Source organism: Symphalangus syndactylus, chromosome 8, assembly GCF_028878055.3.
Source record: "Symphalangus syndactylus isolate Jambi chromosome 8, NHGRI_mSymSyn1-v2.1_pri, whole genome shotgun sequence".
Classification (NCBI taxonomy): domain Eukaryota; kingdom Metazoa; phylum Chordata; class Mammalia; order Primates; family Hylobatidae; genus Symphalangus; species Symphalangus syndactylus.
Genome location: NC_072430.2, coordinates 78,838,986 through 78,866,463, shown reverse-complemented (window position 1 = coordinate 78,866,463; position 27,478 = coordinate 78,838,986). Strand labels below are relative to the sequence as shown.

General features: G+C 35.9%; 1 protein-coding gene across 10 annotated transcripts in view; it reads left to right on the top strand.

Annotated features, from left to right (window-relative positions):
- The window catches only part of CHN1 (chimerin 1), a 210,557-nt gene that overhangs the window by 138,466 nt on the left and 44,613 nt on the right, over positions 1-27,478 (top strand). For 5 of the 10 annotated variants that reach the window (XM_055289797.2, XM_063645607.1, XM_063645609.1 and 2 more), the window contains one exon: positions 24,675-24,752. The exons of 2 other annotated variants lie outside the window; for them this stretch is intronic. In XM_055289797.2, the coding sequence (XP_055145772.1) occupies positions 24,675-24,752 (78 nt within the window). Of the gene's footprint in view, positions 1-24,055; positions 24,753-27,478 lie in introns of those variants that run through there. 3 more of the 10 variants (XM_055289802.2, XM_055289801.2, XM_055289800.2) reach the window with 3 other exon arrangements.

Here is a 27,478-nt window from a genome sequence, read left to right as displayed (position 1 = left end):
ATTTGTGTGAATCTCATCCATCCTTCCATCTTATCACCCACAGAAAAGATTAGCAATTGAAGGCCATTAGGGAAAACCAGATGGAAAGAGGAAGATGGAAGATAAACATCAGTTCCCCAGTTCCAAAGAACCAGGCCAACAGAAGACCAAATTGTAATTTTCCAAGCCAGCTGCAGTTTTGGAAGGTTTCTGTATCTGGGCCAACTAGACAAATAAAATCCCTTAAATTACTGATTTAAGGGTTAGAAAAGAAAGCTATTAGAAATTCTTTCACGACTGCTACTTCAAAGTCTTTATTTTGGTGAGGAAATAATCATTGATGTCAAAATCTTTATTCATCTAACTTTTCAAAAGGAATCAACTCTGGTAGCTTATAGAAGAGTAACACCATTTGGGGTACAAAGCAAGATGAGACTATCAAGCAGTTAATCTGGTCTTGGCCGTGTTGCTCACACACTAACTTTGTGGGCAGTTCTAAAAGAATCTGCTTTCCAGTTGTAAATCCTCACATTAGACCACATACTCTGGATCTGTAATTTTCATCTTACGCGTTTTGCTCTATCGTATTTTCCTTTTTTATTTGGAATCATTTCTCCTTTCTCCTAGTATTTGTACCTCTGAGAGACTGGAAAACAATAGCCATGCCTCCGAGACTTTACTTAAGTTATGAAAACACTTGTTTTTAATGTGGCCTCATAAATTAGTCCCTAACTCTTTGGGGGCCTCTTTCAAATTACTACAACTGGTCAAAAATGCTTAAACATAGGCATTATATTGCAATAACTGGATTCTTTCAACAGGAAGTTATAGGCAGCTATAATGGCTACTAATCTTATCCTTGTCTTTATGTCCCTTTTAAAGTATGCTGCATTATTTTCACTGTGGTTTGTCAGTAACTTGAAGGAATCAGCCCTATTATCCTTCATTTCATTAGCTTCTAACACCGTTCAGTAAACATTCACTAAATGCTGTAGGTTTGCTGATGGCTTCATTTACATTCTTAAATTTTACATCTTATCCAGTGTAAACATTTTCGTTAATAATATCTACATTACTTCATCTTGTACTTATTTACTAACAGTGTTTAGTAAAAGGTCATCTTTACTGTAAAATTTCTCTCCAAAAACAGGGGCTTTTATGCAAGCTGCAGATTGTTTAGCACCTTGTTAAGAGATTTTACACCCCTCTTCCTTTCACCCACTAAACAGGAAGGGAATCTCTGTTCTGGGGATAGTTTGCTTATTAACTTTAGAATGGCTTTGGGCTGCTGCCTAAGTTCATAGTGAGAAAAAAGCTGTAGTCCTCATCCCTTGAGAAAGTTCTGTTTTTCTTTATAATGTGGAAACTCTACAAATGAGCCTATATCTCCATGTTTCCAAGAATTTTTAAAAAGACAACTTTTTAAGGTATAATTTACATACAGTAAAATGTGCACAGTTCCATGTACAGTTTGATGAGTTTTGACAACTATATGCACCTGTATAACCAACCCTACAATCAATATATAGAAACTCCAGAAAATTCTCTCATGCCCTCTTGTAGAAAATCTTACCCCCACCCCTGTCCCCCGGGATTTCTATTAGGACAAGAAAAATTTTAAATTGTTGACATAACAGGTGACATCTTATTTTTAGTTTCTTATATTTGAAGTACTCCTTTCTTTGTTTTTCCTCTTTTTATTTATTATAAGCATATCATCTAATTATCTTTAATATCTACCTTCCTTAACTCCAATTTTGGAATGTAAAATTTCTCAGGTCATTTTTCTTAGGGAAATATGAGCAGCAAAGGAATTAGAGGTGTATAGTAGTGATTACAAGGCAGTATAACTTGTTGAAGGTTTCAGTCGTATCATTAGGGAGTCTTCACCTTTTAATCAGTAATAAATGCTTCAATAAATTTGAGTACACAGTGAGGGAGGATTCCTGGGTGCAGGGAGAAGAGCCTCTCTGCTCTGTTGGGATCTTGGACCTGAGCCAGATTCACTCAGCCAGCCCTCCTTTAATCATTGACTATATCTTTGCTCTTCCTCTCAGGCCTGAACAGGTCCCCCAGCAGGTGATACTCATGATCACAGTTGATGGGAAAGTAGAGCATCCCCTGCTCTCTGAGTGTGAACTCTACCTCATGGTACCAGGTACCACAGTGAGAAAAACTGTCATTTCTGCATTTCCTTCTCCCAGTCTAACTCAAATGGGGAAATTATGGCAGTTGTATGATTTCAGAGTTTCCTATGGAACACCACTAAGACATTTAGATTTGTCTCCTTATGCTCCTTGAAACTATGTAGGTGCAGCCCACTCAACTGTCCTGTAGGATGGAGTTCTCCTTTACCCAGTCCCAGGTGAAGAATGACATTCTCTTGTGTAACAGCCTCCCATGGGTGGATTGTGGGTTGTGTAAAATTCCTGGAGAAATGATTATAACTTTTCTCCTGTTGCCTTTAGGAAAACCTATTGGAATGTAATTGTTTGAGGAATGTTAATATAGGCAGAACCTTGACTTCATTCTAATTTCTTTAAAAAAGATTAAATTATTTGCATATTAGTTTTAGTAACTGATTTCAATGCACCTTGACTGGAGTAGGCCCTCCAGTGATCTGGAATTGCTCTCTAAGGAAGCAGCCATTAGGGGCTCAACAGTCTCTTCTTGTGACCTGCCTTTAGAACTCTGCACGGTTTATTGGCCCCATTCTGGAGGTGTAGTGTTTCTTAAGTCTGGGAGCACCGGGAATCTATTGCAGAGAGGAGGGTACCAGAGTACCAAAGTAGTAGAAAATGGTAGAAAGATTTCATTTGCACTGACTAACTCATCATGGTATGCCAACATGTATAGGTGATATTTGTGAGCAAGTCCAATTATATTATCTAAAACTGTTCTTAACTTTAAAAACAAATCATGTTGATATATCTAATTAATAAATTTAAGATATTTTTCCAAGCATTAAAGAAATACAAGCTCTTTATAAAAAATTGGAAAGATATGAAAAACAAAGAAAGAAGGAAGGGGCTTACTTATAGCTCCACCATTCAAAGCCAACTTTATGTTAACATTTTGATGAGTTTCCTTTTAGTCTGTCTTCCTACGCATAGATTAATGTACATTTTTATATTTTTATTTTAAGTAACCCATGTTCATTGCTTACAAAAATAATAAAACTATGAGAAACAATAAGAATATAAAAATTACCCCAGATCACACCATTGACAGATAATATAACTAATAATATTCTGCTGTTTGTCCTTCCAGAGCTGGGGGGCAAGGAATGTTTCTTCTATATAAACTACTTTGTAATTTGCTTTATTGACCATTGGGCTATGAACAGTCTTTCCATATGAACGTATATATATATCTGCTTTATGTTTTAAATGCCTATATAATGTTCCTTTATATTTATGTGCAGGGAATTTAGCTAGTCCTTTAATTCTTTTTATTCATTCATTCTTTAAATATTTATTGTGTAATGAACAAGACCATCATGGCTCTGTTCATGAAGTTAATTTTTGTCATTCACACCCAGAATACAAAAAAAGAAACTTAAATATTATTTGCATCATTTTTAAAGATGAGGAAATTGGAGTAGAGAGAGAGAAACTCTTCTTGCCAGGACATTTTGTTCTTTAGTGATTGGTAACCAGTACTCTTTTTCCCTATACAGTCTATGTTTAACAATAAATCTTCCTGAAGTAATCTTTTTTTTTTTTTTTTTTTTTTTTTTTTTTGAGACAGAGTCTCGCTCTGTCACCTGTGCTTGAGTGCAGTTTAACACAATCTCGGCTCACTGCAACCTCCATCTCCTGAGTTCAGGTGATTCTCATGCCTCAGCCTCCCGAGTAGCTGGGACTACAGGCGTGCACCACCACGTTCAGCTAATTTTTTTGTATTTTTAGTAGAGATGGAGTTTCACCACGTTGCCCAGGCTGGTCTCCAACTCCTGAGTTCAACTGATCCGCCTGCCTTGGCCTCCCAAAGTGCTAGGATTACAGGCATGAGCCACTGCTCCTGGCCCTTAAGTAATCTTTAAAAAAAAAAAAAAAAAAAAAAAGAAGTAAAAAAAGTTGCCATTTTAACAGTCTTTGTAAGTTTAGAATTTTGTTTAGTCTTGCAAAATGGCTTTTTCGTTTGTTTCCAGAATATTTAATGCTCTAAAAAGCAGCATTTATTTATAAATAAGGATAACTAGTAAAAATTTAAATTTATAAATTAATTTCCTTCGGAGATAATTAAAAACACGTGCAAATTGTTTTTCTTGGAATAATCTGTATCTTTAAAATTATAAAACTTCTATATGAGAGAAACATTTTTCTGAATTTGCTGAATATAGAATGCTTGTACATTAGCTTCATATGTAATCATAGTCAAGCTTGTCTACACTTTAGAGTTGCCCAGTTCTAAATTCACAAAGTATTTTGAAAGGAAAGGATTTCCATAATTTCCATCTGCAGTGTGCATTGAGCGGCTTAGCTGAAATTGTTATTTAAACCAGAACTATTTTGCTATCTTGTGGCTATAACATTCTAATTACCACGTATTTCAATGTGAATAGTGAATTCCCTTTGTCCCCTTACAGATAAAGCCCCCACAAAATGCCTTCCCCTAACTAATGAATATGAAAATGCTTTTTTTTGGAAGCAGTGTTACTGCAAGGGGATGGGTTTTTTCTATGTTTTATTTTTAAAAATCATACAGACATTGATTATAAATGTTTTTAATATTACATCACTTTTGATTTTGTACAAAAATATTTTAAACTTTTAAGCTAATTTATTTTTCTTTAGAAAAAGGTACTTAAACAGTAATGGATCTTTAATGTTTTATCTGGTGTTGAGATTCCTAAAAGAATTTCTGTAGTCTATATGCTAAGTGTTTGGTCATAGCTTGGAGTGATCCACAGTATCTGGTTCTTTTTCTGCTATTCTTTTCCTCCCTTAATTTCTTAACTTTTTGAGATTTGTTTTTCATAAAGATCCACCTTCACTCTTTAAATGGAAACACTTCAAAAGCAGCTTTATCACATGTTATGTCCTGTTTATCCAGCAATTCCATCACACACAGAAAAATAACCAACTTTTTAATTGGGCATCTACTTTGAAGAAGAGATCTGGATCCTAGTCTCTCACTTTAGCTAATGATTTTTGCTTTAAGCATGTTTTAATAACCTCTCTGGGCCTCAGTAGTAAAATGAAGGACTCAGCTTCATAGATGACCACGAGGTCCCTTCTAGCTGCCATAATTTTCTACCCATATGTTCTTTTTGTTAACCCTTAAGAGGTTTTTCCGATTAAAGATTCTGTACTTCTGACAACTTATTCCAAGAGGTAGAATAGGCTGAACACATACAGGTTTAAGTATAGACGTGAATACTTAAATCTGCTACTGACTAGGATTATAAATCTTTGAGCCAACCAAACCATTCCCTTTGGCCTTAGGACATTGAAAGTCTGTTCTAGCTCCCTACTATACATTTCTAAGGATTGTAAAGCTTAGAATTATAACAGAAATAACTAACATTTATTGAGCATGGTGTTTCAGAAGCTGTGTGAAGTACTTCACCAGGTTATCTCCTTTAATCTTTAATGCAATCTTGTAGGGATAGGTATTAACATGGAGATCTTCGGGGGTGATAGGTTTATGGTGAGTTATCAAGATATTCTAGGGGGTTGTCTTAATAGTGCATCCTCTATTTTGGGGAATGAAATCATAGAGGACAGCCAGACCCTTCCACACAGTGCCCCTTAGTATCATTGTAGAGACTTAATGTTGGACTGAATAAAGACTAAGTAGATCACTATCTTTTAAGTAGTTAGTTTACCAAAAGGGAGTAGTACCTCTAGAGCTGCCCAAAGGAAGTTGAAGCATGGTTCAGATGGGCCATTAAAGAATGTCAGTCTAGAACTGCAACTCTTATGTTCAGTTTTTTAAGTAAACTCTTACCAAATGCTGAAGGAACGAAGATTCCAATTCATTGAGTAAGAAAACCTATGATATGGAATTTTTAATGTAGAAAAATAAAATATGCTTTCTTAAAGTGTAGCTTAGTTCTTAGTTGCCTATGTCAAATGCTGTCCTCTCTTCATTAAGTATCACACAGATGTACAAATTCAAATAATCTTGTTCCTTTCACAGGAACAACAACAATAAATAAATAAGAAAGGATTTAGACTTAGTGGTTGTGTAAATTACACATAAGTGTGCACTAATTCAACAAGTGAATTTTATTTTATTTATTTATTTAGAGACAGGGTCTCCATCTGTCAACCCAGGCTGGACTACAGTAGTGCGATCATGGCTCACTACAGTGAGCCCAAGAACTCCTGGGCTAAAGCAATCCTCCTACCTGAGCCTCTGAAGTACTGGTACTTCAGGCATGCACCACCATGCCTAGGTGATTTTTTTGTAGCGATAGGGTTTTGCCATATTGCCCAGGCTGGTCTTGAACTTCTGGGCTCAAGCGGTCTGCCCGCCTCAGCCTCCCAAAGTGCTGGGATTACAAGCATGAGCCACTGTGCCCAGCCAGAACATGTGAATTTTAAATAGCAGTATGCTTAGTAGGATGAGATACAGGTAAATTTTTAAATAATTGAGCCATATTAAATGATTAACCTAATTTATTTGCATATTAATGAAATCTGATAACTAAGATTTGTAATATAAGGCATATTGCATTTGTTATATTTTAGATAAGTCAGCATACATTTACATCTTCAACAGTTGACTTAAACTCAGTTTGATAGTTTTAGGTTTTCATCATTTCAGTCTTCAAAGTGCTTATTAGCATTTCATTGTCAAAGTTTAAGCATACCTAGCTCTTTGAAACTGACAAAAGACCTCTGAGTTGATAGTCACCTCCCAGATAAACAAGATTTTTAAGATAGTTGAAGTGCTTTCCAAATCAATACTCTAGAGTCTGTATGTAACACTTACTGTAGAGAGTTTATTATTATTTAGAAGTTAAAAAAAGGAAAATAAAACAGAAGCAAACAAACAGAAACCCTCTCAGGTCTTTAACACAGTTTGTCAGTTTATCATTTTCTATGTTATCTCTCAGAAGAAATCAATAACACAGAAGGATTAGCATTTCATAACTATAAAACAAAAAAATTAAAGAGGGTCTTACTAATGCTAGTACTTATGAGAAATAAGTAGAATAAAACTTTAAATTTGGGGGAAGTTCTGAAACATGCAGTGATAAATAATTTTTTATTAAAGTGCTGACGATCAGTGTTCTCACCAATGAAGCTTTCTATAAAATTGAGATATCTGCAGAAATTTTGATTCAGTATAATCAGCATGGAGCCTAAACATCTATATTAATATATTTATCTTTCTGTCGACACATCTATATCACATGTGTGGTTCCGTTGCTCAGTAAAAGTTACAACTGATAGATTAGATATGTGGTTCTGAAGATTTTTGGAGTCAGGACCCCTTTACACTTTAAAAATTACTGAAGACCTTGAAGAGGTTTTGTTTATGTGGATTATATCTATTGATATTTACTATATTGGAAATTAAAATAGATTTTATAAAATATCTTTAAGAAATGATAAAAATTACATGTTAACAATATTATTAAATAACCAATTTTTGAAACAAAAAAATTTAGAAGAGTGGCAGGGTTTTACATTTCTGTGAATCTCTTAAATGTATGGCTTAATTTTAAGGAAATGAAACTGGGTTCTCATAAATGCTTCTGTGTTCAGTCTGTGGTAATACCAAACTGGACAAGTAGTAATTTCTTAAAGGTTACTTGTAATGTGGAGTCTGAAACCTTATTAATAGCCATTTTTTACTCTGTTACACTGAAACCCATTGGTCTATTGAACTTCAGATGGATCTTTCAAACTGTGCATGATTTTGAAACATCATGCATTGATCACTTGTAAAATATTGGTTCACTGAGTTAGGTAGGTCTTCCAAATGTTGACATATTTTATACAATATCAAAAAGTCACATTTGTTAGTATCATCGTTGATCATACCAGATAACTCATTGAAGTAGTAGGAAGCTGTCAAGTATAGGGTGGCAGATACAAATTTTCCAAAATTCTAATTTTACCTGAAAGTTTTAATTTTATCATTGACTGTCAGTTTTTTCCTTGAGGTAGCCAAAGCACTTCATTCATTTTATAGAAAATGCCAAACACCCAAGCCTGAACAACCAAAATTTGTTTTATTCATTCTTTCCAGTAAAAAGATGGTACTTCCGTGGGGAAAGGTGCTAGCTCAGCTTACTACTAAAACAATACTTTTCCTCAAGACAACCATCTCTAAAGGGAACCCAGAAATACCTTTCATATCATGTGATGTGAACCTAACTTTCTCTTTTGGAGAGGTTTTCAAATGTGGAAGTGTAAAACTCTAAATTTAATGTAAGCTACAGGAGGAGAGACAATGAAAACAAACAAAAAGCCTACAGTAACTAATTTAATATGCTATTGTTCATTAAAAACAGTATCATGGCCAGGCGTGGTGGCTCACACCAGTAATCCCAGCACTTTGGGAGGCTGAGGCAGGTGGATCACGAGGTTAGGAGATTGAGACCATCCTGACCAACATGGTAAAACCCCGTCTCTATAAAAATACAAAAATTAGCCGAGCGTGGTGGCATGTGCCTGCAGTCCCAGCTACTCGGGAGGCTGAGGCAGGAGAATTGCTTGAACCTGGGAGGTGGAGGTTGCAGTGAGCCGAGATTGCGCCACTGCACTCCAGCCTGGCAACAGAGCAAGACTCCGTCTCAAAAAAAAAAAAAAAAAAAAAAAAAAAATCGTTGGTATAACATAATGTATTAAATTCTATACCTAGTATCTCAAAGACCCTGAAAAATGAAACCAACAAAGAAACATTATTCAACTGAGGACATGGTTTGATATTTTGACAGTGAAAACGTAACAAAAGCATACCCTCTAAGAACCTTTCTACAGCTGATCCTGCAGGAGGAGATATTTTAGACAAGTTTTTTTTAAAAACAATATACTTCTTATTTTCATGTCTCTATTATTAAGACATGCATTTTAAAATAATGAAAATAACTTCATTTTGTAATTTTATAGCAAGTTATGGGTTTGAGTTCATAGAAGGAAAAGTGATCAGACTTAGGCTTCCTAATGATAGATACTACCTAAATTCCCTTTTCCTTCTAATATTTTCTTGGAATTTATTGCAGAGGGTTTTTAGTTATCCAAAAATGTTCATGGCACTTTACATTATTCCTCCAGTAATAGTTGTTTTGGTCCTGAAGATTAGTTTAAACCACAATGATTCAACAACCTGTGGAATAGAAAACTACAGTTCATGAATCCTAAACATCCTTCTTATTTCAGGTGGCACATGTTCTCTCAGCACAACAATTGTTTTCAATTCAGTGTCTCCTTTAGTCAGCTATGTTGCTAAGATACCTATGTTATCAAAGTTTTCTCTCTAACATGTTTTTAGTTCATACTCTGCATATATTTTGACTGCCAAATGAAGAAACAATATTTAAAATGCCATTCTTCTTAGCACCTCTGACCTGCCATTACTTTTTGAATAACCTAGAGAAAAGACAAAACATTTATACATTTCTTTGTATTAAATCTATTCTGACAGTATAAGGGCAGAAGACTGAAATCATTCAGACAGGCACTCATCTATGAGTCTGAAGAATTCAGTGAGGCTTACGAATGTGCCATGAATTTTGCTCATTCTTTTAACATTTATTTAGCATCTACTTTGTCCAAGTCTTGTGTTAAGCTATAAGACTGATGCTAATGATGGTAACAGTATCAACATCAGCATCACCACATAGTCTTTGAGAGTTTTGAGAGCTCTCTGCATGCTGGGTACTAAAAATATATGCCTTATGTATATTCCATACATTCTACCTACATTATCTCATCTCATCCTTCCAGTCCCCATGAAGTATAGGTACTATCTTCATTCCAGTTTTACAAATAAAGAAACTGAGACTTATCTAAGATCCCATAACTAGTAAATGGAGCTAAGATTCTTTTATAGCTAGTCTTTACTCAAGAGCCAAGCTTTTAACCACTTAACACTGAATTTTAAAAATTTTAAATTTTTAAATTTAGAACAATTTAATTTTTTAAACGCTTTATGGAAGGAGGGATTAGGCAGATTGAGGAGGAGAGTTTATAAACTGCAGCTCCCTTTCTGTATTATTTCTGATAAAAGGACCGTATGAGATGGTCACAAACTACCCTGTGGTTTGGACTTCAGAGGACTTTAAAAGCACATCCATATTGGAAAGAGTGAGAAATCTGGGATGGAGAGAGGAGTAGAAGTCACCTGTGAGAGTGTCAGAAAGCCCGTGAGAGGAGGGAGCAGTTTGGAAGGAGGGCATGGTCATAGATTTCATGGACAAATTCAACTTTCGTTAGAAAATGTGATTATGGGACAAAAATAGGGTGCGAAAATACATCATTCATGCAGCACTTATCTCAATTATAATTTACTTATTAAATATGTATTTAATATTGGATCCTTGTAAAATAGTATACCACCCTAGTCTCTGGTATGAAGCTAGTTTCATTAGTGCCTAGCATATAGTAGATACTCAATAAAATGTATGTTGAGTGAAAACTATTTATGAGCACTTAGTATTGTACATATATACTTTGAGCATTTCAGTAGTTTCATTTAATGAATCTGTGGGTTTTATAAAGTTTTTACACTTTGGCCACATGTCTAGCACCCAAAAATTTTTATTTTTTTACATTATATTCTTTTAAAGATAAAATACATCCTAATTCTATAATTACTCACTGAATTAGCCAATCTGCAGTCTCTGTTATAAATTTAAGACTTGTTTAATTATTTTCCCCATGAGATTGAAATGGCTTTCCACCTTGTAAATTATGTATGTCTATTTGGTGGATTTTAATGGAAAGCTTAATTAGCTATTTCTAAAAACAGTTTAATTAGTTGCTCAAGAGACTACGCTCTCATTTCATTGGTTTGGAGGTAGTTTTGTTGATATGTTTTTATTTAAAGATCAGGAAAAGCCAGTGCAAAATTAACAAAAACAAAAAGGCATGCTACTCAGTAACTCTCTTTGAAGCCCTGATATATTATCTGACAAAAAACTGCATGTATCTAAATGAGATCAACATATCACTTTACCTCCTATCCCCCACCATCAAAATAATGGAAAAGTTTTTTTTTAATGCTGAAGTTAATCACCAAGGCTGACCTTACTTCTCTGTATGTTGTAAACCAATTGTCAGGCTTAGAACTGAATTAAGAGTGGTCATTTTTAGTTGTGAATGTTTCTGTTTGCTGATGATTCTGGGTCTTTGTGACAGCTGAGCCTTACTTAGGGTTAAGAGTCAGCCTGTTATATCCCTAGGTCTCAGGCAAGCACAGTAGAGTAGAGAGAGGATAGGCAAGTCAGAAGGCCTGGTTTCCATCTTGGCTGCTTTGCTTACTATCTGCCCTGAACAAACACCTTAACATCAGTGAATTTCCCTTTTGAAAAACAAGAATAGGAAGTTACAATGAAATAGTATATATGACAAATCACTTTGTGGAATGTAAAGCTGTAAGTGCTACCGATTTGGGGACAGTGTAAAAGTGTGCCTGGATTTCTTTTTAGCCAGATTGGCAGAAGACTACAGTAATTAAAATTATTGTAAAGTAGAATTAGTACCAGATTATTAAACCAGTTACCTCACAGATTACTTCTTGATATGCCACCTGGTTATAGAATCAGGCCTAGGCCTGGAAGAGGTTTCTAAGTCCTCCTTTGGGCACCCAAGCCTGTTCTCCTGAAACTATGTTTTTCCTGCTAGTTGTCAAGGATATGCTAAACCTAAAGGTGAATATGACATATCTTCTTAGAGCATTAGTTTTACTCAGTAGTAATGGACTGAAAATATTTTTATATTCAACAAGCTTAGGTACATTCTGAGGAGTTTTGAGGGCCACTCCTGGATCTGTGCACATCCCTAGTTGCTGTTGGTTGCTATTAGGGGCATTTTAGTGGGCAAGGTAGTAATGCACCAGTCTCAGCTGGCCAGATAGCCTCAAATAACATTTGACCTTATCAAGCTAAAATCTTCAATTGCTATCTTACTTTAACCTTTTTTTTTGTTTGTTTGGTTTGTGTGTGTGTGTGTGTGTGTGTGTGTGTGTGGAGGAGGAAATCAGCGTGGTAGATTTTTCTCAGTCCATTAAAATGTCACTGAAAGATATTAAATCATCCTTTAATCTTTTCTTCTTCCTCACAAGTGCCACTTGTTGCAGTCTGACTGTGTCTTCCTTTCTAACATACTGACCACATGTGGACCTTGTACAGATGCCTCAAATCACTCTTAAGATACTGAGTTCCATATGGGACACAGTCTGTATAAAAATAAGAACCTAATGACTATCTCTTATATGAAGAGCATATAAGTTTGGGGTTGTTAAGTTTTCTATTAGTTTTATTAGGATCCTTTGAACCAACAGGAATTTCATAAATGAAATGCTATGGGCATGATATAAAAAGTTTGTTTTAGGCCGGGCGTGGTGGCTCACGCTTGTAATCCCAGCACTTTGGGAGGCCGAGGCAGGCGGATCACGAGGTCAGGAGATCGAGACCACGGTGAAACCCCGTCTCTACTAAAAATACAAAAAATTAGCCGGGCGTGGTGGCGGGCGCCTGTAGTCTCAGCTACTCGTAGAGGCCGAGGCAGGAGAAAGGCGTGAACCCGGGAGGCGGAGCTTGCAGTGAGCCGAGATTGCGCCACTGCACTCCAGCCTGGGCAACAGAGCGAGACTCCGTCTCAAAAAAAAAAAAAAAAAAAGTTTGTTTTAGAACATGCCCAAAAGCAAGCTACTTTTACTTTTCAAACATCGTTATCTTATAAAACGTGCAATAAGTATAGCAGAGTCATTACAAAGAAAATTAAATGTATGGCAGTACAGTGGACAATTAACATATCTGGGAATTATGCCCATGCTTGTACTTCTTCCCAGGGTAATTGTTTATGAACGTTAAATCTTTTGTCTTCAGGCCACTGTTGCCATTTTCAAAATAAAAGCAAATTTTCAAAAGTATGTTTGAACATCACAAGTCTGCTTTATACCATGAATCAATATATATCTCTATTGAGACTTAAAATGAATATTTTAAATAAATTACAATTGACATACTCTAATCAAACTGTGGTTTATTTTTGCCATATAAAGGAAATTAGCTTTTCTAACTGAAGTTTAAAGAAGTCTGTAACAGGCCTTTTTTAAAATAACCAAATCACTTAGGCCTAATCAACAGAAGTCACTAAAGGAATGAGAAAACTAAAAATATAACACTTAGCTTTTGTTTTGATATACTAGATTGCCTCCATTAAATTAGTGAGTATAGAGTGTTCGCTGAGATGCAATAACTTGAAATAACCTCATATAGCAGTTTAAAATCTGAAAACACTCCTAATAATATCAATCTGAGTCTGCCTTTTAGTTGTATTTTTTATATGTATATTATATCCAAAAACTTTTTGAAAAAGTGAAAATGTTTATGATTCAAGAATTTTGTACTAGATTTAAAGTTCCTCATTGTTGACAAAGTGTTAGACCTCTGATTTCACCTTCTCTATTGCTACAGAACAATAATAGTGTTTCTTTAAGTCTTAAAGGTAATAGGTATCAAAAATTGGGTAAAAATTGACAAAAATAAAAATGTAATGACACATTTCCCCAAGTATCCCCTCAGATTCATGGGGGTTGGGGGGAAGATCAAGAGGACCTTCTCATGAAGCCCAGTTTCAGCTTTTGATTAGGAAGAGCCAAGGAAGAATGTTGTTATACAACCATCACTCCTGGTAACCAAACATTAGATAGTGTTAGAACATTTTATTCTTATGTAATTTTGTTTATATTTATATATTGTTACATAATTCAGAATAAGGACATCTTCCGTTTATTGTATAGGTTGTTGCCAATACATCAGGACCACAATCTGCCGCCCTCCAATAATTTATAAGTGAAAAAATAAGACTGTATCTTATGAATTAACTTTAAGATCACCTAAGATATCTAAGCAATGATATGTAAAATCATAAAGAAATAATTTAAAGAGGAGACTGAAATAGGCAGAAGTTGATTATGCCAATTCAAGCAGAGACCTAAAGTGAGGGAGACCCATGAAATGGACGCTGAGTATTCTAGTCCATCAGCAAGGCCATCCTAATTGTACAGGTTGTTCTAACTCTACACATTAAGTATTCAATTTATCTCACTCTACTTGCTCCAATTCCATTCCCACCAACTTCCTAATTATTTTTTGTTTGCAGTGTAGGTGTGCTACCAAAAAGAGCATGTTGGTCACTACTTTATGATATTAATAACTGTATCTGGGCCGGGCGCGGTGGCTCACGCCTGTAATCCTAGCACTTTGGGAGGCCGAGGTGGGTGGATCACGAGGTCAGGAGATTGAGACCACGGTGAAACCCCGTCTCTACTAAAAATACAAAAAATTAGCCGGGCGCGGTGGCGGGCGCCTGTAGTCCCAGCTACTCGGAGAGGCTGAGGCAGGAGAATGGCGTGAACCCGGGAGGCGGAGCTTGCAGTGAGCCGAGATCCCGCCACTGCACTCCAGCCTGGGCGACAGAGCGAGACTCCGTCTCAAAAAAAAAAAAAAACAAAACTGTATCTGATTATATTTTGTTATGAACTAGACAAGTGCCATTCTGATTTACCTATGAGTTTCATGAGCTTGGTATTTTTTGTCTCCCCTTAAGAAATAGTGCTGACAAACTCCATTTCTGAGCCTGCTTGATTGGGTACCAGCCAAAAGCCCATTGTAAATTTGCCAGAGCTATCTTCTGAAGACCCACTTGATATAGCCAGCAGGCCTTTCCCTCATAGACATCCCCAAATCTTTCAGCACATACTTGTGTGCTAAATGAGTATGAACCTTTTCTTTCCTTTTGAATTTCTATTAAAAATATGGAGAAGACCATAGAGCTCATTTAGTCCCCAGGCCTGAGACTTAGAAAAGCTAAGTGGCTTGTCTAATAGCAGTAAGAACAAGGCTTGGAAGCCAGGCTGTGTGCCATTCCACCCCCTCCTCCTTGGGCATAGTGTTCTTCATGTATTGTGAAAAAGCTCCCTTCACAGCTGGTGCTTGGAGAATTTCTCACATTTCTATTGTTTCTTGAAAGAGGAATGCAAGGGCTATCCTTTTTTGTTTGCATTGTTTTCAAATGTCTTATGTTTAAATATTATTGCATGTGAATCAATCAGGGAGCAGGTGAATCGGTCAGAGAGTATACAACATTTGGTAGTGGCAGTGTTAGTATAGTGTGATTTAAATTTATTATATACTGAAATGAATGCACTGATGTGCCTTATTGTTATCTGTTTAGATGGATATTATGTTAATGCTAGAGGAGCTATATAATGAAGACTGAGTTAGGAATTATGATGTGATTGCTGCCAGTAGCATAAAAATTGAGTCCTGGCATAATGTTAAGAGTTTTCTGTGTAATATAAAAATTTATTTATCCCAACATAATTTAAGGAATTTATAGAGTTCTGATACAGAAGTCTCTAATGTTTGACTTAAAATACATTTGAAAATTTTGCTTGATTGTTGAATCTGGTAGTCACTATAAATTCAAATATAGCAGTAGTAAAAGGCCTATTGATCTGAGAGGCACTGGAATATAAATGCTCCAGAAATTTATTCAAATGGCAACCTTTCAAAATGGCATGTTAACAATAGATAATAAGAGAGGCAGGGTAGTCTAGAGGAGAGAGACAATTTGAAGTCAAATAGACATGGGTTCAAGTCTTACTTTCATCATGTACTAGTTAGGTGACCTTCAGCAAGATACTTAATTTATCTGAGCTTTTGTTTCTTCATCTATAATAGTGTTTCTTTAAGTCTTTAAAGTATACAATTCTTAAAGGTCTTTAAGTCTAAGTATACAATTCTCATCTATAAAATGAGAATTGTAATAACTACCTTACTGGTTGTTTTGACAACCAAACTATATCATACATATAAAGCATTTACTAGTACAGTGTTATGCAATTGTCAGTTAATTGATGGAAGCTGACATATTATTGTTAAGTACCTTGGAATATATTCCACTCTCAGCTCTAATGGAGAAAAAATAGGTTACATATTATAATTCAGGGTATGAAGGTAAGAATAATCTGTATATCTAAGGTGAGTTGAATTTGCTTGAATCCATAAATGTTTATGTTATAACTTGATATTGGAGGTTTCAGGAAAGCTGTGTTATTTGTGCCTCAATTTTAACATTTTATAGAAATTGCAGGATTTCACTAAACTTGAACAAGAAACTCATATTACCTAAGAGTTAATCCAGTTACTTAGCACCTTCCCAATCATAAGAGTCATGCCAGCCAGAACATTCCTCTGTGGTGCTTTCTGGATGGATTGTTGACTTAGCTTTGATAACTGGAGCATTGTGCTAATGATTCTATGGTATCACCTTGATGTTACAAAGGAGATGGCTTTTTGTGTTACATGAGGTCCTTCCAATGTCCTAGAGAACATTCTTACTATAAGTCCTGACATTTATTAGTTGGAGAATTATTTCTTTGGCTTAAGTCTTGATTCCACATTAAAAACTAGGTATTTGTGGAAAAGAGTATAATCGGTCATTTGTACTTTAGTGTGAATTGATAAGACCCTTTCCTATAAGCAGGATTTGATGGGATTACTGAGTTTGAGCATGGATGTTCTTTTAATTATAAAATTGCCAGAAATAAGGTAAAGTAAAAATTGCATAACAGTGATGCTTATAATGTGTCCCTAAATTATTGGTTATAATTTGACCTGAGCTCACATTGCATAGAACAATGGCCGTAGGTCTTTAATCCATATCATAGTCACAAATTATGCTAACTCTGATCTTGGAAATGTAGGTCCTTTGACACAAGGAAAGGGAGGCAAACTTCCATTTATTGATTTCCTTTCTGTGCCAGAAATAATGCAAAAATGCTTCCCACATAGTATCACATTTGATTCCTAATAATTCTATACCATAAGTATTTTCAATTCATTTTACATATAAAGAAACAAAGACAGAAATAAATCAGTTACTTGACCAAGGAGGTGCCACAGCCAATAAATGACAGAGTTAAGGTTAGCACTTTTGTCTGGCCCCAGAGCCCTTGAGTTTCCTATTTTACCACACTTGGTGAAAATGAGATGCTAGCTCAATGCAAATCCAGTATTTGTGGATTTTTGTTTATTGGACAAACAACAGGGTAGTAAGATCAGTGGGAATTTATTTGAAAAACAGTGAATGTGTTCCTATTCAAGGTCACCTATTTCACCTTCTATTTCTTATCCCTCACACTGCTCCTCTACCCCACCGCTTACGTTTTTTTTTTTTTTCTTTTCAGTGACATAGGCAATGTACATTGTGGCTTAAAATCCATGTCTCTTCACAAACAGGTGAAAAGTGGTTCTCAGGTTGGCACTGAGTAAAATTGATCATTGTAATTATAATCACAAGACAGTATTAAAATGAGAAAAATAGAATATAGTATTTTAAACACTATTGTAAAATGCAAAGATCTGCTATGAAAATTTGATCATATTTTTTGAAGTATTAACAGTACTTTAAATTTTTATTTATTTTTTCACTCAACTTTAATTGTAGATACAGGGCGTACATGTGCAGGTTTGTGACATGGGTATATTGCACTCAGGTAGTGAACATAGTACCCAATAGATAGTTTTTAGATGCATCCCACCCTCTCCCTTCTAGTAGCTCACAGTATCTATTGTTCCCAAGTTTATGTTCGTGCATGCTCAGCATTTAACTCCTGCATGTAAGTGAGAACATGCATTATTTGGGTTTCTGTTCCTGCATTCATCTGTTTAGGATTATGGCCTCCAGCTCTGTCCATGTTGCTGCAAAGGACATGATTTTTTTTTAATGGCTGCATAGTATACTATAGTGTCTATGTACCACATTTTCTTTATCCAGTCCACCATTGATGGGCGCCTGGGTTGATTCCATCTCTTTGCTATTGTGAATAGTGTTGTGATGAACATGCAAGTGCATGTGTCTTTTGGGTATAATGATCTATTTTCCTTTGGGTATATACCTAGTAGTGGGATTGCTGGGTCGAATGGTAGTTCTGTTTTAAATTATTTGGGAAATCCCCAAACTGCTTTCCACAGTGGCTGAACTAATTTATATTCCCACCAACATTGTATAAGTGTTCTCTTTTCTCCACAGCCTCACCAGCATCTGTTAGACTTTTTTAATAATAGCATTTCTGACTGGTGTGAGATGGTATCTCATTTTGGTTTTGATTTGCATTTCTCTGATGATTAGTGATGATGAGCATTTTTTCATATGTTTGTCAGCCGTTTATATGTCTTCCTTTGAGAAGTGTTTGTTCATGTCCTTTGCCCATTTTTTATTGGGGTTGTTTTTTGCTTGTTGATTTAAGTTTATTATAGATTGTTATAGACTTTAGTTATTCGACCTTCGCTGGGTGCATAGTTTGCAAATATTTTCTCCCATTCTGTAAGTTGTCTGTTTACTCTATTGATAGTTTCTTTTGCTGTGCACAAGCTCTTCGGTTGAATTAGGCCCACTTGTCAATTTTTGTTTTTGTTGCAGTTGCTTTTAGGAATTACACAAAAATTCTTTCCCAAAGTTGATACGAAAAAGGGTATTTCCTAGGTTCTCCTCTAGGATTTTTATAGTTTGAGGTCTTTAAATCTTTAATCCATGTTGAGTTAAGTTTTGTATATGGTGAAAGGTAAGGATCCAATTTTCATTCTTCTGCATATGACTAGCCAGTTATCCCAGCACTATTTATTGAATCCTTTTCCCGTTACTTGTTTCTTAGGGAGTCCTTCCTCCATTGCTTATTTTTGTCAGCCTTGTCGAAGATCAGATTGTTTTAAGTGTGAGGCTTTATTTCTTGGTATTCTGCTCTCTTCCATTGGTCTGTGTGTCTGTTTTTGTACCAGTACCTTGCTGTCTTGGTTACTATAGCCTTATAACTTAGTTTGAAGTCAGGTAGTGTGATACCTCCAGCTTTGTTCTTTTTGCTTAGGATTGCTTTGTCTAGCCAGGCTCTTTTTTGGTTCCATATGAATTTTAGAATAGGTTTTTCTAGTTCTGTGAAGAGTGATGTTGGTAATTTGACAGGAATAGTGTCGAATCTATAAATTGCTTTGGGCATTATGGCCATTTTTATGAATTGATTCTTCCAATCTATAAGCATGTGATGTTTTTCCATTTATTTGTGTCATCTTTGATTTCTTTCAGCAATGTTTTGTAGCTCTCCTTGTAGAGATCTTTCACCTCCTTGGTTAGCCATATCCCCAGGTATTTTATTTTCTTTGTGGCTACTTTAAATGGGATTATGTTTTCGTTATTGGTTTTGTTTTGTTTTTTTGAGACAGAATCTCTGTCGCCCAAGCTGGAGTCCTGTGGTGCAATCTCGGCTCACTGCAACCACCGCCTCCCAGGTTCAAGTGATTCTCCTGCCTCAGCCTCCCAAGTAGCTGAGGTTACAGGTGCCTACCACCAGGCCCGGCTGATTTTTGTATTTTTTTTTTTTTTTAGTAGAGAAAAAAAAAGGGGTTTCATCATGTTGGCCAGGCTGGTCTCAAACTCCTGACCTCAAGTGATCCTACCACCTCAGCCTTCTAAAGTGCTGGGATTACAGGTGTGAGCCACTGTGCCCAGATGGGATTATGTTCTTGATTTGACTCTCAGCATGGACATTATTGGTGTATAGAAATGCTACTGATTTTTGTACATTGATTTTGTAAACTGAAACCTTCCTAAAATCATTTATCAGTTCTGATAGCCTGTTGCCAGAGTCTAATTTAAGGTTTCCTAAATATAGAATCATATTGTCCATGAAGAGAAATAGTTTGACTCCTTCTTTTCCTATTTGGATTCCTTTTATTTCTCTTCTCTGATTGTTCTGTCTAGGACTTCCTCCTTGCCGTTTTTATAGTCCTCCTCTCTGTATTGGAGATAGTATGGACAAAGGTAGAAACAGAGGATTGTGGAATCTGCTCATTCCCCATCCCATTTTCCAGGCCTCATTCAGATGAACCTACAGAATTGATATCTGTGTCAAGATGGGCAGGATCACTGGGTGCGATGGCTCACGCCTATAATCCCAGCACTTTGGGAGCCTGAGGCCAGTGAATCACTTGAGCCCAGGAGTTCCAGACCAGCCTGGGCAACATGGAGAAACTCCATCTCTAGAAAAAAAATACAAGAATTATCTGGGTGTAGTGGCATGTGCCTCTAGTCCCTGCTACTCAGGAGGCTGAGGTGGGAGGGGAGGATCAATGGAGCCCAGGAGGTTGAGGCTGCAGTGAGCTGTGGTCACACCACTGCACTCCAGTCTGGGCAACAGAGTGAGACCTTGTCTCAAAAAAAAGGATGGGCAGGATCAGGTCCCACAACAGGTCAAAGATTCCCAGTCAAAATAACAAGCTAGATACTGTTAATGTTTCTATCAAGAATGACCTTGTAAGATATGTGCCCAACCAGTTTAGGTTCCCACCCAGTTAAACTATTTCTTCTGTTTTATAGAGCCAGAATATGAGAGGTGCTATATGCCTAACACCTTATGTTTATATACTACTCTCATAAGGTAGCAGAAAGAGCTGTCAGGCTTTGAAGACAAAAGATGGGGATTCTGAACTCAGACCTCCACATCTTGTGTGACCTTGAGCAACTCACTCTGTGAGCCCCAGTTTCCTCATCTATAAAGTGACCATTATGCAACATACTTCCCAGGATGGCTGTGGGAACAATAGATAAGACAGCCTTGGGAAGCATCAACAGTGTTCCTGGATCCTTAACAATACTGAGTATCTCCTTTTCTTGCCACTTTCCACTTCTCTCCTAACCTGCTTCCTCAGCTGGCGTACATGTCATTATATGCCTTTTAAAAATTAGGATTAGATCCAGAGTATGGGTAATTGGGTAGAGACAAAACACAATGGGAAGGGCAGTGTTTCCAGGCATGCTTATGTGGTATAGACCTAAAGCAGATTACAGACTCCTTGAGGGTAGGGACCTGTGTCTTACATTATATACCTACAGCTAATATTGGACTCAGCACCCCTGTAATCCTATCATTTATTGGTTACTCCCTGCAGATAGTCTTTTTTGTATGTCATTTCTTTAAACTTCCCAGTAACCTGTGAGACAGGTATTATTATTCATATTATGTAGATGAGGTAACCAAGAAACAAAGCAGAACTCCCAAGGTCAGTATTCAAACTTCAGTTTCTCTGATTTTAAATCATATTTTCTTCATTATACCACACTGCCCCCCAATAAAAATAGCTGCCTTCATTTGGTTTTATTTTTTAACCAAATATATATTGAACCTTTATTTGTGTAAGCTGCTATGCTAGATTCAAGGTGTGTAAAAATATATAGAAATATACATAAAGCCTAATTCTATTTAAACAGCTACACAGATAACTGATATGAGGTAGCATGTGGTAGTCCCATAACTAATGAACCAGTGAAAGACTGTGAGGTTCACAAGTGGATGAGATCACTTCTGATTGGTGAAGATTATCAAAGCCATCACGTAGGAGGGTGTGTTTGAATTGAGCCTTGAAGTCTGCATTTCCTACTACATGCTAAACTTGAGATCATAAGATCTTGGTTACTACATTTTTCTTACCATCCATTGCTGCTAGTCTGTCTTACCATCTATTGCTGCTCCTCAAAATTGAAAGAAGGTAACTAGAGAAACCACCTTGAATAGAATCAGAGAGAAGACTCCATGGTTTCCTCTCATTTTCTCGTCTGGGTGGATATAGTGTAGTGTTTATGAGCCCAACCCCACCACCTACTAGCTGTGCAACTTTGGGAAGTAAACTGTAGGCCTTAGCTCTCTCAACTATGAAATTAAGATAATTTATGCCTCATAGCGTTTATCTGTGGATTCAGTGGGATTCTATATATAAAGTGCTTAGTTGGGTATCTGGAATATATGTACTCAATAACTAATAAGTGATAGCCATAATTAATAGATTCTATAAATAGACGGATATCTACTAGAGAATGTAAGCATGAGTGATACACATTTGTCTAGAATGTCAGACTATTGATTATATTGGTTCTGAATTTTAGAGTTAGCAATTTTTGTTATTTACAAGTTCTTCACCAAAATTAATGCAGAAGTGCAGTTACTGCCATGTTGAAGGCATAATAGTGACCAAACCCTTAGCCATTTGAGAGTAGCCAAAGCTGTTTTCATCCTAAGCTGTTGTTTTCTATCTCCTTACTGCCCTAGGTAGCTGCTCAGATTGCAGTTAATCCAGAATTTCTTGACTAAATAGAACATTACTCAGGAAATACAGTACAATCTGCAGAGTCTACAGTAGACCTTACCTCTGAATGACAAAATGTTTACTTTTACCCAGCTATAAATTTTCTGGGTAACTATCATATTTTTATGCTTGAATTTTAGTAACTATAGCTATAGAACCAGGAATGATCTATAAAATAGGATGTTGATCAAAAATACTCAAGAAAAAGATGCTACTTTGGTTACATGTGTGATTGTTTTCTTTAACTTAGTAACTTGATATCAAATATTGTTGAAGAAAAAATTTTACTGTCGTTTGGAGCTGTTTTTTCTGATTCCTACTGAGAATTGGTTAAACTTCACTTTAGGCTGTACATGTCTAAAGAGTCGGTTGGCATTTATATTTTTAGTCATCATGTGACAAAATAGGTCCAATCTGAAAAGCAATTTAGGCTAGGCAAGGAGACTTTTTCCATTGCATTTCTTCTTGCAATGGGAGCATTTTTTGTCTCATATTAATTATCTAAGTATATAAACTCATGAAATTGAAACTCCTATGTAAATAAATTTTGCCTTTTATTTACTTAGACATAATTTTAGAAGAATAAAAGGGACTAAAGACTCAAGTAAACAAAAATAATTTAGGGATGTTTAGAAAATCAATCATTTGTTATTTTCAATGTCTAGCATAGCTTAAGAACCACTTCATGCCCTAATTAAACTAGAATATGCACTAGGCACATACCCCCCATAGATTATGAAATCTGAGATTAAAGTATTTACACTACAAATATACTGAATCCATTTAAATACATAGAATTTTAGATGCTTTAAATACAGTGTAACATTGGCATAATTGGTTTAACTTAATTATTATAGCATGAGAAACAGATAATAGGAGGTACTTAGGGAACCAAAATGGGAAATGTAAGCATCTTGTAGCACCTTAGTGAAAAAATGTAGGTATTGCTCCTAAATCAAGTTGTGCCAAGTCCTCACCTAGCCACCCCGTTTCTACACCAGCAAACAAAAAATATCTGAGTCCTATAAGTAGTTACACTATAATTGAGATCTGTGCAAATAAGGAATTATTCCCAACTGGCTTCCACTATGACCTGGCCTCAAGCTCTCTGAATAAAAAAAAATGTTGAGACTAGAGAATTAAAATAATGGTTTCTTCTATGTAAGTGTAGCCCACAACGAAATTACTCATAATGCAGAGACAAAACTGACCACTCCAAGCTGTTAGCAGTGTAATATGCATGCTCCTTGTTCTGCATGAAAATAGTATGATACCTAGTTAAACTTCTTTTATTTTTCATCAAAATACTCACCAGTTTTTCCTTGTCTTTAATAAAATTGGGTTTTGGTTATTTAACCTCAGTCCATAATGAGCAAAGGATACAGATAAGCCTTTCATAATTTACCTGGCAGTTGTGCTGCATTATTTTTAAAACCTAGTGCTATATGTATGTTAATTTTCCTCTGCTTTTAATAGGTTAAAAAAATTCCATTTTGCAATAAATGCATGACTCATTCATTTCTCATTACCTTCCCACTGATTTTTTTTTTTTTTTTGCCTTGAGCCAGCAAGAAACTTACATGAGAGGAGGGAGAAACAGAGAGACAGAGTGAGTTTAGGAATACAGTACTTAAATACTGTTGCTTGATTTTCATTGGTTATCTCCTTTCTTACGGTGGCCAGTCTAATGCAGCCTTCCTTGTGAAATCCCTCCCTTCCCCCCACCTTCCCTGCTAGGGGCTTCACAGGGTGTCTGTTGCTAGAAACTGATTGCAGGCAGTATGTAGGCATCTTTCATTAAGAATGGACATTAATATCTTGAATAGAGAAGAAAGCTTTTAGAAATGTATCATTTGTCAAAATTGCATGCCTTTTAAAAAGCGATAAAAAGGGATGCTGAGTGTTTTGTATGTTAGCATCGACTCTTTTTATTTCTGTTCAGACTCAAGTTTTTAGAAGCTAGAATATAGATCCCTTTAAGAAAAAAAAGGAAGAAAGAAGAATTTGCTGGTTAGTCAACCTCTGTTTAAGAAGTGCTTCATCCTCCTCCTCCACCTCTCCGTGGTGTTTCTCTGCAGCTCTCTGTAGGTTAGGGTTCTGTGCTGCCTGGCAGAATGCTCATGTGTTAGCTGAATAGATATCATCGACAGACATAGACCACTATAGGTTTTCTTTCCCTGTGAATTCCAAAATGCCATCCAAAGAGTCTTGGTCGGGGAGGAAAACTAATAGGGCTGCAGTTCACAAATCAAAACAAGAGGGCCGTCAGCAAGATTTATTGATAGCAGCCTTGGGAATGAAACTGGGTTCTCCAAAGTCGTCTGTGACAATCTGGCAACCTCTGAAACTCTTTGCTTATTCGCAGTTGACATCACTTGTTAGAAGAGCAACTCTGAAAGAAAACGAGCAAATTCCAAAATATGAAAAGATTCACAATTTCAAGGTAAGAATATTTGCTGTCTTTTAAGAAATGCACATTACTTGAAATATATAATATTAAAGGAATATCTTATGTCTTTTTAAAACTAGGATGACTTGACTGAAACGTTCTTGCTATTTAAGGAGTGAGATGTTTTCAGCCTGATTTTACTTAAGGAATAGCTGAATAAGGCTAATAGAAATCCAACCCTGTTTTTCTCTAATGCTGTTTTAATATTGTTTTATCAGTGTGTACTCTGGTACACTGGTAAAAGTCTTGACTGATATTTAAAAGGTCTCAGTTAATGATGATTTTTGGCATTGTTTTTATTTGTGATACAAATGTGTCTGAATACCTCTGTTGGAGATTTTATGAGAGGATTAGATCTTATCTGTGTTTCTGGTAAAAAGGTTTGGATATAAGAGGCATGTGCTATTGCATCTGGATTGAGCAGATGGTTTGCATTTCTCATAGTTTCTGTCTTTTCTCCCCTGTTAATGAATTGACCACGATGAAAGGAGGATGGCTACCATGGGACTGTTGATGCTGCTGACACTAGCAGCTTCTCTTCACTTTTTGAGTATTTGCTTTCACCACGTATGTGTATGTGTAGTTTTTAATTATTGTGTTAATGTGGTTTATCAACTGTACTTGAATTTTCTTTCAAGGTGATATGTGTGTTGATTCAAGCTGTATGTAGATCTTGTCTGTATTTACAGCATGATATAAGGCCTTGAATTTCTGTCCTTTGCAATCTAATTCAGAGATTAAACAACGTGAGGTGGTGCGTAAGTAGACCCAGTTACATTTAATAGGTAGATGCACTGGCATTTCTATAGTAACTTCCCAATAGTTAGACAACTTTGTGATGTGGTTCTTGAGACGTGAATGTTCTTAGTTTAGACAAAATATCATTAGGTTTTATTTTAGAAAGGGAATAATTTGGTTTCAAAATGTGATAAAGCTGGAAATCGTGATCTTTCATTTATTTATTAATTTATTCAACATTTATTCAGCACCTATAATGCACCAGGCTCTGAACTAGATAATTTCATTCCACATTTGCAATTTATTCTGATTTTTAACACCAGTATTTATTTTACTCAAACACTAAATACCAACACCCGCCCCCCACCCCCGAACCCATATGCTCTGCATTTTCCATAGTGAGGAATAGGTTTTTGTGATCTTCAGATCATTTTGGGATGAAGGAGAAATTACTTAATAAAATTATGTTTCTTAAATATGTGGGCTATGTAAAAATTGCTAATACTTTAAAGTAAACTAAATAACATTTTCTTCTTCCTCTTTAAACATATTAAGGACCTTACCTTTCAACCAATATCTTGATTTAAAATAAAATAGAGGCAACTTAGTAGATTAAATACCGGATAGAAAAGAGGTATCATATGTGTATCTAGCTTTCACTACATCTTTCATTTAGGAACCTAAGCAATACATGCAAGCTTCTAGGCCTCAGTTTCTTCTTACATGATATACAACCTGATCTGACAGGATTTTTATCAGGAAAATGACCCCAAATAAATCCTTTTGCCAATATGAAGTTATGTCACAAAAGAAGTCTTTAGGTTACTAATAAAGAGGAAATTGTATGTACACTGTTTAGAAATGGCTGAGATCTTAAATATATCTCCAAAGATGTACTCTGATTTGTTCAGCAAAAACCTACTAAGAATGCCATTTGAGTGCTAGGTCAAGTTCATTATACATGCTTTTTATCAATATTGATTAAGAGCAACTAGGAGGTCTACTCAAGAATTTGCGTAAACAAACTTTTTGTGGTTGTATCTTCCAGTTGTTTCTCAATTTTAACACATGGCTTTAATGAATAAATTCTACACAGCTGGAAAGTTCTGACTCTGCGATCAACTGTGACTCTTACCTTGGTATCTGAACTGCTTTAAAGATACTTGGGTGTTTTTTTTTTTAAGCCTTAAAAAATGGAAAACTTCTTCCTTCTCTGGAGCTGAAAAATAATGAAAACCAGCTTGGACTTGTTCTTAAAAAGGAGTATTTATGCTCAAGAAAGAGCTCATTTTAGACAGTGAGTTGCATTACATATTACTTAGAGTTGCTAATAAGGTCAGAAATCTCAGAATTGACTCTTTCCATTGAAATTACTGTTATTTAAAAAATGTTTCTGTGGGGTGGCACTATAAAAAATAAGAAAGAAAGGAGGAAAGTCATACTTGACTTCCAAGAACATCCCAGACTCTGTGGCAGGTGCAGTTCTCCCCCACACAGAAGGTCACTGATTGTGATATACACATCTATGTATGTACAGTTCAGAAATTTGTGTGGGGAAAAACCGTAGCATTTCCATGATGATAATCATTCATGTATCCTTGTCATTAACTATTTTTCTATGGTGGTAAAAGTGTATTCTGTATAAGCACGAGCCCACTCACCAAAGCCTCATTTCAAGGTGGTTTTCTTTTTTGCTTCTTGAACTGCCTTGTTATGTAATACTGCTCTGTGGAGCCGAACAGCTGTCAAACCTTATTTCAGGGAGTGAAGCCAAGAATGCCTTCTACCTTTGGTGAAAGCACTCACCAAGGTGAAAGCCAAATAAACCAACTGGACCTAACTTCAGTCTACAGACAGGCGTTTGTTTTTTTGGGTTTGGGGTTTTTTTAGTAGAATAAAAGAGGAAGGTTTCCATTTTGCTATGTTATGTAACACAGTCTCTTTTTTTTTTTCTGTTGTTACTTATAAGGATTTGAGAAAGC